Source organism: Myripristis murdjan, chromosome 9 (assembly GCF_902150065.1).
Source record: "Myripristis murdjan chromosome 9, fMyrMur1.1, whole genome shotgun sequence".
Taxonomy (NCBI): Eukaryota; Metazoa; Chordata; class Actinopteri; order Holocentriformes; family Holocentridae; genus Myripristis; species Myripristis murdjan.
Window position 1 is genome coordinate 21,989,277 of NC_043988.1, and position 13,106 is coordinate 22,002,382.

A 13,106-nucleotide genomic window follows, 5' to 3' on the forward strand; every position below is an offset into this window, starting at 1 on the left:
TCGGGCTGTCGGGCCTATAGTTCGGCTAATTAGTCGGGTCGGGTCGGGCCTCGGGCTGGCCCAGTCGAGCCCGGGTCGGGTCGGGTCTTAATTTTCAGGCCCGATGAGAACTCTACTAAGAATATCATGATTTAAATCATGACGAGCTTTAAGTATTTCCAAAACTGCCTCACAACCCAAGTAAAACTATAAGTTATATATTTTACTGTGCCTGATGACGTCTATGCTTTGATGGCTGTTCGCCCAAACATCTTGTGCAGTTCAATATTGCTGTGTACATGGTTTGCAAGTCTGTCTGATATCCTTCTCATATCTGTAAAAAGAGGTGGCTCCTGTTATGTTTCTCTACACGGGTGTCCTAAATCACTTGCTTCAGAGTGTGACAGGAACAAAATTTTATGAGGGACCATTATTTGGGCTGGACTACACAGGATGAAAATTCAGTGACTGCTATAAACATTCACATGTTCCAGTTTGGCCTCTTTGATTTGTTGGAAAGTAAACAAGCAGACTAACTACTGAATAAACTTCCACAGGGAGAGAACAGCAAAAGAGGAAAAATACAACCAAAAAGAAAGGCCGTAGCAGCTGAAGTGATCCTGTGCCCGACGCCTCCTGGTCTCCTTGCTGATGAGTGTCGCTTTTCATATCTAGCCAGGTTTTACGTTGGGATGAATTTAAACCATTTGTCCCTGCCTGGTTACTCAAAGTACCTGTAAACTAAACACTGAATTTAAAAAGTACCACTTCAAACAACAAAGATCAGCAACTAAACACTAACAATAGAGTCAGACAACGAAGCTGTTTTTTGGCAGCTGAAAACAATGGCAGGATAAGATAGCTCTGAAGATGTCGTGTGTATGTGTGTGAGGAAAGGAGGAAGATACACAACTCTCCTACTGCAGCCTCTGGGCCCCACTGTACATGGACGTTACACATCTCAAGACCGCAAAACAAAAATAAAATAAATGGCTATATAAACTCTTGAGAGAAATCAAGATTTTAGTTCTATATGATAGACATCACTGATGTCATATTACACAAAAATGAAAACAAAAAGTATATTCATATACATATACATATATATGTATATATATGTATATATTTATATATATACATATACATACATATATATATAATAGAATTTAAACAAATCAGATTCTCCAGTGAGATGAGTCTTATGTACAAGCAGAATAAGGGGTTTCAAAAGGGAAGAACAGGAAAAAGAGAAAAGGAAGATCACTCTGACTGGAGCGCCGTGGTGTGCTGTGTGTGGTGCCGTGCGTGTGCCCCCAAAAACCCATTGGGTTCACCGCTGCCAGCCAAGCTCCCAAAGTCTGTCACAGACACTGCCATTTTAGCACCGGTGATTCGGTGGTGGTGTGTCGTTGTCCGCCGCCCTTCAAAGTCCACTCCAAGGTTACCCACAGAGACATCATTGATAAAGGAGTCAGGCAGCGCCATCTTAAGTCTCTTGGAGGGGCGCTCACAGTCCTTACTTACACATACTCCTCCTAGCTGGCCCAGGTCTGAGTGGTAGAAGCCAGCGTCAAGCATGTTGAGGCAGTCAGGGTCTGCTCCGTTGGAAGGAAAGCCCAGGGACTCCTCATGGTTCAGAGACCCACGGTGTAGACTCTCTAGAGGGGGGAAGCTGTAGGAATCCAGGCAGCTGACCTCCGCAGGGCTGCACACTGTGGCTACAGTGTTACTCAAAGCTGCAGGGAGACAGGTAATAGAAATTAACAGTGAGCACCTGGACCACTTATAAAAAAGCTCACCTCTCCAAAAAAACTGGACTGTGTTCAATATCAGTGTTGACTAAAGGGAGGTGGGAGGGCACGGGGACTGGCACAGACCTTTCAATGCAATACACAATACTTGAATGCCTATTTGGTATGTATTGGAATTTTGTGAGTATTGCCATTTTTGTATCGATTTTACAATATAATTTAATTTGGGGTTACTTTCTTTTAAAAACTAGACTATGAAAAATAGCTCCAAAAACAATCATCATGAGCATGTCAGACTAATTTCCTTTGAGCTTTGAACATTTCTTGCAGGCATGAAGATACAAACCAACCAGCAGCACAAAATGAAGATGTGGTGTTTTTTCCTCAGTATTCTTTAAAGATTTTTTTGGCATTTCTGCTTGAATTCATAGTGACAGGACAGGAAAGGGAGCCAGGGGATGACATGCAGCGAAGGGTAAGAGCCAGATTTGAACCCATGCTATTTAGCCTTAATGTGTGGTACACACGCTACCAAGGGAGCGACCAGGGTTGCCCTTTCCTCAGTAATTGTAGCCTGATATGGTCAATACGGGGTCGCATGTCATATTACCACAAAGCTTGACTTTTTCCATGGTGTGGTCTGTAAACAGCAGTGCTGATGTCTAAATCAGCTTTCATGCAGAGTTTTCATTTTAAGAGTACAAGTGCAGTATGAATCTCTGTCCTTTTTCTTGCAGTTTTTAATTCCTGTGATGACATCCTTGATTCCCAAGATGCAATGCTAGAGACTCAGAACTAAATGTTTCTGTGAACACGTCACACCGCCATCTGATGCATTTTAAGCAGCAAGGTTTTCCCAACTTAAACAAAAATAACAATATGTCTAAAACAAGGCCAACGTTGCATGGCTGACCCTGAATAAATTAAAAATTGGCAAACAAAAATATTGTGAATTGTAAATGAATCAATTTTTTCCATTCCGCAGAAGTCCTACTACTGACCTGTGAGGTCACTGGCAGTGATGGAGTTGAGCAGGCTGAGCTGCTGGTCGGTGGTAGGTTCCAGCCTCCCGCCGCCACCTCCTCCTGAGCAAACTGAGGAGGAACTGTCCACTGCCAGTCCCTCAGCTTCATCCACCAGCCGGTCCATCAGGTCACTGGATTCAAACAAAGAAATGAAAACGAAGAAAAACACAAGTTAACAAGAGGCCAAGCAACTGCTGAGTACTGTTTTTTTTTTTTTTTTTTTTGACATTTTCTGCTTTATTTGACAGTCACAGTGGAGATGGACAGGAAAGGCAGGGGAGAGATGGGGGATGACCTGAGGTCAGATTCGAACCCCAGTCGCTGCAATCAGGACTAAGCCCTGGTACATGGTACACACTCTTTACCGGTGAGCCATTGGTGTGCCCCTGCTAAGTACTGTTTTGCCCAGGCATATTTCTGGTTAAGTAAATGGACAAAAAGCACAAATAGGAATGCAAACAGAAGTTTCTCTTTGTCACTCACGTTACACCGGGATAGCTGCTGTACTTCTTCTTGCCAAACCGATTCTGCTGAACAAAGAAGTCAAAGCGCTCCGACTTTTTCCACATGTAGTAAAACGCCACACATTCTGCTACCGTTCGTGTTGTAACCTGAGGAACAAGCATGTCAGGTGGTAAGAAATTTTTCTTTTAAAAACAAGTCGTATATATTTCATGTACGTGTAAGCATCTCATCAAATCACAAAGAACGCCCACCTTGTGTTTCTGTATGAGGTGAAAATTCTTGTCATACATCTGTAGTGCATGTTCAAAGTTCTTGCATTCCTCTTCTGACCATGGAGGTGATTCTTCTGTACAGAAAACAATCCCAAAATGCCTTGTTGGTATACAGATGAATTTTATGAAATGCTTAATTAATTATTTTAATAATTTTAATTTATTAACAATTTCCTGGTTGACCTGGTCATCACTGACTATGCCCCCATCAATAGTGTCTATGACCTGGGAATATCTGATCTCAATGTGAGTTTCCCCAAGTGTATTACAAGCAAGGCGGCCTCCCACCGGGCCACAGCATCCTGAGAGAATGAATTTTAAGCAAGGATGTGGAAACTAGGGGTGTTGTTTACTTCCCAAACAATACCATCTGACGGCCCCTGAAGGCAACACACCTGAGCTTTCCTAATGTCAAAACGTTTCTTGTCTGTCTCAATAGTACCTGTAGTTCATTATTCTGTGCATGCTCCACCTTAGTTACGTCATCATGAAGCTTCAGAATGTATGGCAAAACTATCTAAGTATATAGTAACCATATAACCTCTGCTGCCTACTCAAATATCACCATTTAAAGAGCATCAAAACTGAAGCTATCCTAGCTGAATTCCTCTACAGGTCCAAACTCACTGACAAACCATTATCTTCTTCCTCTCTTCTGTCTGATCCGTGTCTGATCTGACCCTCATCTAATTTTTGATGGCCACCTCAAAAAAACGTGCAAACCTTCTTCTACTATTTCAAGAGCATTTCAAAGCTCTAGTGGACTTTGAAACAGGACCACACTTTCATCTCCAGGGATGGACTGCTATAATATTCTTCGCTGTAATCTGTGGCAGAGTTTCCAGAGGCTCCAGTACATCCAACAGAGATACAACATACCCAGCCTGGCTTAACTGCATTGGCTCTCCAACTCCTTTAGGACTGGTTCAAAACCCTTCTCAACTCAGAAACGCTCGGCACTCCCTCAAGGAACTAATTTCCTCTCAGATCTCCATTTACACCCCCAGGTCAGGCCTGCTCTTCTAAGGACTTCCCTCAGGACTAAGCTCCACGCTATAGGAGACCATGTTTTATGTGAAGCTGCCACCCGTTTGTGGACGACTTAGCTGACCTACTGAAGGCGCCTGAGACTCTGAGCTCTTTTATAGATGGATTTAAAAATTTCTATACAGAAAAGCACTTTTGTTAAATTATCTTATAGCCTGCCACGTCAACTGTTTTATTTCGTTTACCTGCTTTTAATTATCTTTTTTCTGTGCCGCGTTAAAATGCCTTTTTTCAATGTAAAATACAATAAATATAATGCAGTATTAGTAATTAAGAATAACTGATGATCCAGTTTTTAGTGATTTTGTCTCAATTCCTGATGCAACTTCAAATAAATTCGAAGAACCTCCCTTATGTTAGAAATGCACTTGAGATGCATGACCACTTTTGGTAACTTACCTTTTGAGGACTTTACATGGCTGCAGTATCTGTCGAGTGCTTCACGTGTGTTGTAGTTGCACTTTACAAGCTCATACAAAGCCTATGGTAAAATTTGAGAAGGAGTGATTGGTCAAAAGTGCAATATTGGTCAAAATCAATTATGTTTACCTTAGAGATAAAAAAAAAAAAAAAAAAAAAAAAGAAGGTACAATTCAAAAGACAATACCATTGGATAAGACAAATAAACGTGAGAAAGCTTCCATTTTATTAAGTACACCTGTACAATCTAATGCAATTCAGTGCAACAGCTCTGCCATAGATTGTACAGGTGTACCTAAACTGAGTGTATATTCACATACATCACTTTACATCATGATCAATACAATGCTGAGTATCAGAACATAGAATGAAGTGAGCAAGAGGTGGATTACTGAATGACTATCTGACCTGCTCATTGTCTCGAACGTGCATCCCTGGTTTGTCGCATCCCGTCTTCTCCTCTGTTGTCCTTGACAACACATCAGACAGGAAACCCCTAACCTTGTTTTCTGGCAATACACCCGGGCTCCATAATAACTGGTCTTCATCTTCATAAACTGCACAACAGCAAAACACATCGCTATAAGATATCAACCTCTGCGTCCAATTTCTTGTCTCCATGATATGAATAGTAGCCAATGTCAGGCAGTGTATAAAAGAGTACTCTAACAGGCACATGTCTGTGTAAGCTTGACATTTGATATATTGACAACTTCAGGCAATTACAACTGAAAATAGCTGAGCAGCTTCGCAGTCACCTTTCTCTCCATCTTTGTAGTGACAAAGGCAAGAAGGGACTTCTGCTTGGTATTGTGTTCCCACCATTATTTCCTGTAACAACCAAGTGACAAACATTAATTCAAAGACTACACCACATACATTTTTAGCTTTTTGAAGGCTTGTATTTACACTGTTTGTCTCCCTGGTAAAAGCATATAAACTGAATGTGTTAGTGAGGTGACTCAACACACAAAGCAAAGTGGACAATTTAACCTAGTATTTAATGTGCCTCAATACAAAATGTAATTGTGTACCTTTCTGGAGTCCTCCGGGCTTGGGCCATCTTCGTCACACTCTGACTCCTTATCGCCGTCAGAGATAGCGTTGGCTGGCGAGACAATAACCGACAGCAGATAAGGACCTTTAGATGCACTGAATTTCAAAGTCACATCTAGCGCTTGGTGCTGACAGTCTGCACTTTTTTGGAATAATAACTACTAAAATGCATTAAAACACGTGATACCAAAGTTCAGTACTTTAGTGGCTTATCTTGCATGATCTTTTATCCAGTCAACATGCCTGCTCTTGTACTAAAGTGACTGCTGATTGGCTCACAAGGAAATTATCTGAAACCTGTCTAAGTGCCATTACTTCTTCATCTCTTGGTCTTAAAGTAAACACATACTGACACAAAACTGGTCGAAGATTTGGCTGTACTGCACCATGACAAAAAGTCAAACCTAGTGAAGTAGTGCAAAATGTTAACTTGAGGAAATGATGCTGTACCATGTGTGATTTAAAGAAAAATATACTTTGAAAATTTGATTTATTTTTTAATTTAACTTTTTTTAAAATTAATTATTAACTATAATTGCAATAATTCTAACAGAAATAGCTAAGATAATAATTAATAAATAATTAGACACGTTTAGAATAACACTGTTAGTAAAGAAAATAAAATGCATAAAATATCCCACTTGAGAGTTCAAATGATATTTGGGGATTTGTTTTGTATGAGACGCAGATATCAATGCTCAGTGAAATATACTAAAAGCAATTTTTTAGTCTTAGTAAGGGTGTGTACTGGAAGTCAATTTTTTCCCCCTTCTTTTGCTTAAGTGTTGCTTACCTATGCATACAGTGTATAATGTTCTTTGGAGAGCTAATTAACCCCTTGAGAATCAAACATGGAGACAACTATTGCAACCACCATTTCTCTCTTGAGAATTTTTGTTAGTTTAATTGAAACCTGTCACTTACATCGAAGTGTTCTTGGGAAGAAATCGGTGGCCTCATGGGAGGTCACTGAAGGGGTCAGATCATCAGCCGAGGACTGGGTCTCCTCCTCATAGTCCCCAGACAGCAGGTCTTTAGCTATCTCCTCCTTTGGGAAAGAATCGGAAGGAAACCTCACATATCAATGGTGTTCAACTGGAAACTGAATGCCATACTTAAACTTGACACTGATGGTTTCTTTCCAGGTCGATTTTTTGTGTAACTGTGTAAAGCTGCTAGATAAAAGCAATTATTTACTTTGTCTAGAGTCATATCTGGCAGCTCGTCAGTCAGGTCTCCAGAGGAGCTGTCTATACTGGAGCCTGCTGAAGCCTCATAGCGATAGATGGCCAACAGCTCCTCCAAAGGCATGTTCCCCTCCTGGTAAAATAAAGGAAAGGCACAGTAAGTAATGCATACATTAAAAGAACATTATGCTTTTTTATATCAAGTACTATGAATTACAACAAGACATGCAGGCAAAATTATATTCAACTTTACTTGTTTTATGCATACTAGGCTGCTTAGACATTTTGACATTAAATAGCAGTTAATTTTGCTGAAATCTGTGCTGCACTATGGAAGGGAAAAATCAACAGAGCCAAACTCTGTTTTAGGGGTGTCATGTTTAACATTAAAACTACCAATTCTTCCTAAATGAGAAAATCCCCTAGCAGAAAATTCACATTAATTTGTGAACATGATCATGATCATCCATGGATGAAAAATGTGTTAAGAATAATAACACATATAATACATGAATGACAAAGACAATGTTTTGCTTATGAACTGAAGACCTTATTGAACATTTTTCATTACAGCATTTGCAGCTATGAACCATACAGTTTGCCACTTTATCACAATAAAGATTACCCTGACAGCTGTCACTGTAACCACAATATCAGCTTTTCATTCACTAGCAATACAGCTCCCACATTTGTCAAATTATGGTATTATGAAGAAAACAGACTGTGACTTCAAGGTTTAGGATATATCTGTGCATAACAGATCTAGACTTAACTATTTAAGCGCATGTAAAATATGTAAACCCCATTTTAGGCCATTTGGTCCATTTGCTAGTTTACCTTTTCCAGGTCTGCAATCTCCGAGCTGAAATTCCTCTCTCCCTCCAAAGACTCTTCCTCCTCCAAAGTCCTCTCATCGTCATACTCATGAACTAACATTTCTGCTGTTGGGTCAAAGTCATGGTCCTCTGACGATAAAGAGCCAACTGGAGTTGAGGGGGGAAAAAACTAAGTCAGCATCATAAATTTATTGATGATAGAAACAAATATTACTGTTCATACAAGAAATTAGAGCTTCACACTTCAGACACAGCAGCATCACTGTTAAAGCAACAACCAGGGTTACTCAGCCATTTTGTGCAACAAAGTGACAGTCAACTTGCATTACAATATAATTATTATCATCAGTGGATTTAATTTAAAAAAAAAAAAAAAAAAAAAAAGTCACCTAATATACAGAATAATTAAGTGCAGTCAATCACAGTGTCAAACTATAGAACAACCAAAATGAAAGTTATTTTACCTGGACTCGAACTCCCTAGGGAAGCCTGTCAAAGAATGAAACCAGAACACAGATAAGTTTAATGTTTAAAATACTACGCTGTTATATACGTCCATTCGGGTGAAATATACAGCCAGAGTTGCAGAAAATACGGCTCCCGGCCCGTTATTATGACCGCCAACAACAACAGTGCAAGAGGGCTGCATTACTGCCGCTAACGTTACCTGGACTAGGTAACGTTAACAGTTAGCGACGATAACGTTAGCCGCACATCAAGGCTGTAAACATGAGGAAACTGGTGAGAAAGGGGAAATTAAATATTGGAGAAGACAAAACTCTAACCCAAGTTCCCAACGAATTCAAGAGAGAGGAATAGTCTGTGCCATAAAGTCTGATTTGTGCAGTGTCGGTTCCCCTAGCTAGCGAGCAAGCTAATCTTCTCAACCAAAAGCCTAACGTTATGCTTCGGAAAATGTAAACACTAATTTCGTTTGCGCGGCACTGTAAGCGCTCGTATTCGGGTTACTTTGCCACATTATCGACAGTATTTCAGATTAAATTAGAAAACCCATTCATTGCAAATATGATTTGATGTGTTATTTCCTTTAACCAGCAAGCTAACGTTAAATTTACGTATCAATTTACACAGTCGCTATCCCAAAGCAGCTGAGAGAGAGCGAAGGCGCAGCGGCCTTGTAGTGAAGGATCAATCCACACATTCAAGCATATTTTAGACACATAAACGTGACAATTATGACACCAAACACTCTACACGGAAGGAAAAATACATTATTTCTCCAATCGATAAGAAACAAATAAAAAATACAGCACATGATTTTTAAAAATATCGATTTAAGATCGATTGCTTCTCCCCTGTTTTCCCTCTTACCTCCGCCATATTGGTACCTTTAGCTAATGGGCTCGTTCTAGCGCAGTACCCGGATCAGCGCTTTGAGCCAATCAGAGCTCCAGGTGACAGTTCTAGTCGTGACGCCATTCAAACCAAGTGCTGCTGAGACTAACGGTAACCATTTAGCATTACTAGACCGACAAAACACCGAACACGACACAAAAATATACCATATTATCAATATGTAAATCGATGACATTATGTTCAGCCTGCAAGAATACTTCCCCACACTGAAATATAACCACTACCACATTCCTAGGATAATCCTCCAGTTGTATCCCTATATATTAAATGTTACAGCCTGTAATTGTAAACTAAATGTTTGTTTGTTTGTTTGTTTCAAACAAAATGTTATTTCTATATTCTAAAATGCATTGTAACCAATAGACGAACAACATGGGCTATCATATAAACAGATTTGTATGTGAGTAAGGGTTGAATATTTGATGCAATGTTCATTTACTTGTCTCTAGACCTTTCCTTACGGCATTAAGAAAATTTGATTGATGCATTTGAAAACACAAGAGAGGCCTGTATGTTAGTTGTACTTGATCATATTTTTTTTATTATTATAATAATGCAAAAGATGTGGGCTAGTTACTGTATTGGTAAGCATCCACTCCAAATGAGTTAAACTATGCATGGCCAGCAGAGGGCAAACAATACACACTCAACAACAATGCCTCCACATCTCTCTCCTCCTTCCTTCCCTCTGTGAAACATCTCTTGTGCCTCTTTTTCAGTGACATTCAATCATGTAGGACTGCACCCAGCCTCCTCCAGGTTTGTCTCTGTGGTAATGCGTGGCTACACGGGGCACTCTAAGGTGGCATCTTATGAGAGGAATCATCACCCAGCTGCTGCAACGTCTGCTGTGTGCTATCAGACGGGGCTGGACATGCTGGGTCTCCTCTGTGGCTTATCAGCAACCACTGTCCATGTGCTTTTGCAATGTGGAGAACACCACATTACCAAGTATGGCCATGAGATGTGGTGTGTTTCAGTTGTGTTATTGCAGATGAAAAGTTTTTCTCTCGGTGTCTCTCAGTTGTTTGGCTTCGGGTTCATAAACTGTTGATAAATTGTGATAGCACTTGAAAATTTTTATTTAGGGCTTTAATTAGCCTTTGTTCAGGTTAACAAAATGCCATGTTGTCTCTCTCTCTCTCTCTCTCTCTCTCTCTCTCTCTCTCTCTCCCTCTCTCTCTCTCTGACTTACTCACACACACACATTAATGCTCGCAAGAAAACATTGTTTACACATTGGTCCCATTTGTTAATAGCAGGGTCATGTTTTTCGGAGTTTGTTACAATAACTAAACATCACAATGTTTTGCAAACAATGTCCCCTGTAAGGCGTAGGAAGAGCCATATTTATGAGCAGGTGGGCAGTGTGGGCTTAAATTGGAGGGCCTTCTGCAAACAAATGAGTCACTGGCTGTACAACAAGGTTCAAAAGCATATCCCTCAGCGGGTCACACCTGCTGGCTTAGTACCCATGCTAAGTTAAAGCCTGAAGTAACCTGATGTGATGTGGTAATTTAGTGACCATTCACTATCAGACAAAAGGGAACATCAGGGTCTCACTGCAAAACCCTGGAGCCCAACTTCTGCTAAAACATTTGTCATGTACTGGCAACTGATGGGTTTAAATTCTCACATTGTGCTCTCCAGTGGGTGCTGCACATTAGCTGTGCAGATGAGCTGGAGAGATCAACAGCCTGTTCGCTAACCACCTGGGATGCAGTGGCGTGCAAACCCAGCTAAACCCAGTTTTTATTTGGCAAACAGAATTTCCAAGCATTTCAAGCAGATAAAGATTTGGATGATCTAAACTCCAGTTGTTCACTGCAGTAAAAAGTAGTTTATTTTGACAAAGTGGTAAATTATTACTATTGTGAAAGTAGTTTGCATTATTGTGATTATTTTTCTAACTCTAGTTCATATCCTCAAAGGCAAAGATCAATAAATGCATGTGTAGTCAAACTAAGAAAAATGACTTTTCCCCTAATTGAAGTACTGTGGGTTGAAAAGTGGATTACACATTATTTACATGTGTTTATAAGTAAGATCTTTGGTGATATGAAAGCCAAACCATAACCTTAATCTGTGACACCTAAAAAAAAACACCTTTTGGAGAGCAGAATAATTAAACCATCTTTTTGATTTCTCCTATACTTCTAACCACCAGTTTTTTCACCAATGAAAACTACTACTATTCCTTATTTATATTCATTATTATTACTATTATTAGTATTAGTGTTAGTAGTTGCAGCAGTAGTTGGAGCAGTAGTAGTTGTAGTAGTAGTAATAATAGCAGTAGTAGTAGTAGCAGTAGTGTTATTAGTAGTAGTGGCAGTAGTAGTGGCAGTAGCAGTAGTATAATTGTAATATAGTAATAATATAATATATTATTACTATATTACAGTTATAGTTTTAATGTAATAGTAGTACAGGAGCAGTATCCTTTTACTCTCCATGTCTCTCTGGACAGTTGCTTGTGTCTGTGTCTCTAAATAGGTCAACAGCTTTTCTGATTTAATAAGCATGTGTAAACTAAAAAGAAGCATTATTTTCTGTCTCTTGTTCTTATTTTCCCCCTGGCTGCCTTATGATTGCCCTAATCATTTGTTAACCAATTTGAAGTCTAGTTTACACAACAGCACAGTCACGAAGACGTGGGCCCTCAACTGAGCAGTAAAACCGCCAGGTCAACAAGTTATCCTGTGACGTAGATTATGGAGAGGCGGGTGACAGAGGGTCAACATCCATTGTTTCACTCTGAAACGGATGTTGCTGATTCACACTGGCCTACACCTACTCCTGGTTGTGTGATTCTCCAGCCACTGCCCCCTCAGCTGATAGGCCATTACTGCGACTGAAGGGCACAGAACACATTGTTATGCTAACAACTTCCTGGTGTTTTCCAATTACATTTCATATCAATAGGACACATCAGCTGCATATTCAGCCATTCATTATTTGTGTAATGCATCAGTGGGAGCATGCCACACTGAGTGACCTGCAACTCTCATAAACACGTATTGTTGATATTCATTGTCCATGTGTTTCAACAGAGAGGTCAGTGATTGATGAGAACATGATTAAAAAGCATTAAGTGACCCTCCATCCCTGCACATCTGGAATCTGATTCACTCTGTTGCAAAGAAAAAAAACTTTTTGGAACACACACTTTCAGCATGTGGGCAGTTCATTGTGTTTGTGCACACAAAGACTGTTGAAAGAGGAAAAGAGGTTGAACTAGTCTTCTCTTAAATCATGACTCCAGTGCACAGCAGTGAAATTTATCGACAAATATATTGTCAAAGTTCTTTTAAGACTAAACATTAGAGATTTAAATTACCATGCAATCTTAGAATATAATAAGCAGTATAACGCACACATAGTACTTGTTTTACTACTGCAAAACAGGGTCAAGAACATAAATTTGAAAATTTTACTCTGTATACATTACATAGAGAATTTGAGCCAGATTCCATTAAAAAAAAAGTCAAAGCCACCAGGTGGCAATGTGTGACAGCTTTGGTTCTTTATGACTCAACAGCTTTAGCGTTTTTTTTTTGTTTTTTTTTTTTTCATTTTCACTGTGCACCACCACCTCGACAAGGGTTTGACAATGACTGTGTGAACGCTGGCTGTCTGCTGTGTTGATATTCTAGAGTGAATCATGTAAAACTCTAACATGTGTAATGAT

The 13,106-nt window shown here is 39.7% G+C and overlaps 1 protein-coding gene across 2 annotated transcripts; it reads right to left on the reverse strand.

Moving 5' to 3' along the window:
• mier3b (mesoderm induction early response 1, family member 3 b) lies at window positions 1–9,388 on the reverse strand. Of its 2 annotated transcripts, none has more exons than XM_030060054.1 (13): window positions 9,371–9,388; window positions 8,503–8,527; window positions 8,040–8,185; window positions 7,213–7,335; window positions 6,940–7,063; window positions 5,994–6,067; window positions 5,718–5,790; window positions 5,368–5,516; window positions 4,939–5,020; window positions 3,472–3,566; window positions 3,239–3,366; window positions 2,732–2,886; window positions 1–1,715 (listed from the first exon to the last, which is right to left on the reverse strand). In XM_030060054.1, the coding sequence occupies exons 1-13, from the start codon at window positions 9,377–9,379 to the stop codon at window positions 1,240–1,242; spliced, it is 1,659 nt and encodes a 552-aa protein (XP_029915914.1). In that variant the 5' UTR covers window positions 9,380–9,388; the 3' UTR covers window positions 1–1,239. The 2 variants fall into 2 exon arrangements, with proteins under 2 accessions (XP_029915914.1, XP_029915915.1); XM_030060055.1 differs by lacking the exon at window positions 9,371–9,388 and adding an exon at window positions 8,824–8,974.
• Between the last annotated feature and the right edge of the window lie 3,718 nt (window positions 9,389–13,106).

Coding starts and splice junctions, on each gene's coding strand:
- mier3b (XM_030060054.1), bottom strand. Junction 5,021..5,367: donor ACGTTCGAGACAATGAGCAG/GTCAGATAGTCA, acceptor ATTTTACCATAG/GCTTTGTATGAGCTTGTAAA. Junction 3,567..4,938: donor CCATGTAAAGTCCTCAAAAG/GTAAGTTACCAA, acceptor TTTTCTGTACAG/AAGAATCACCTCCATGGTCA.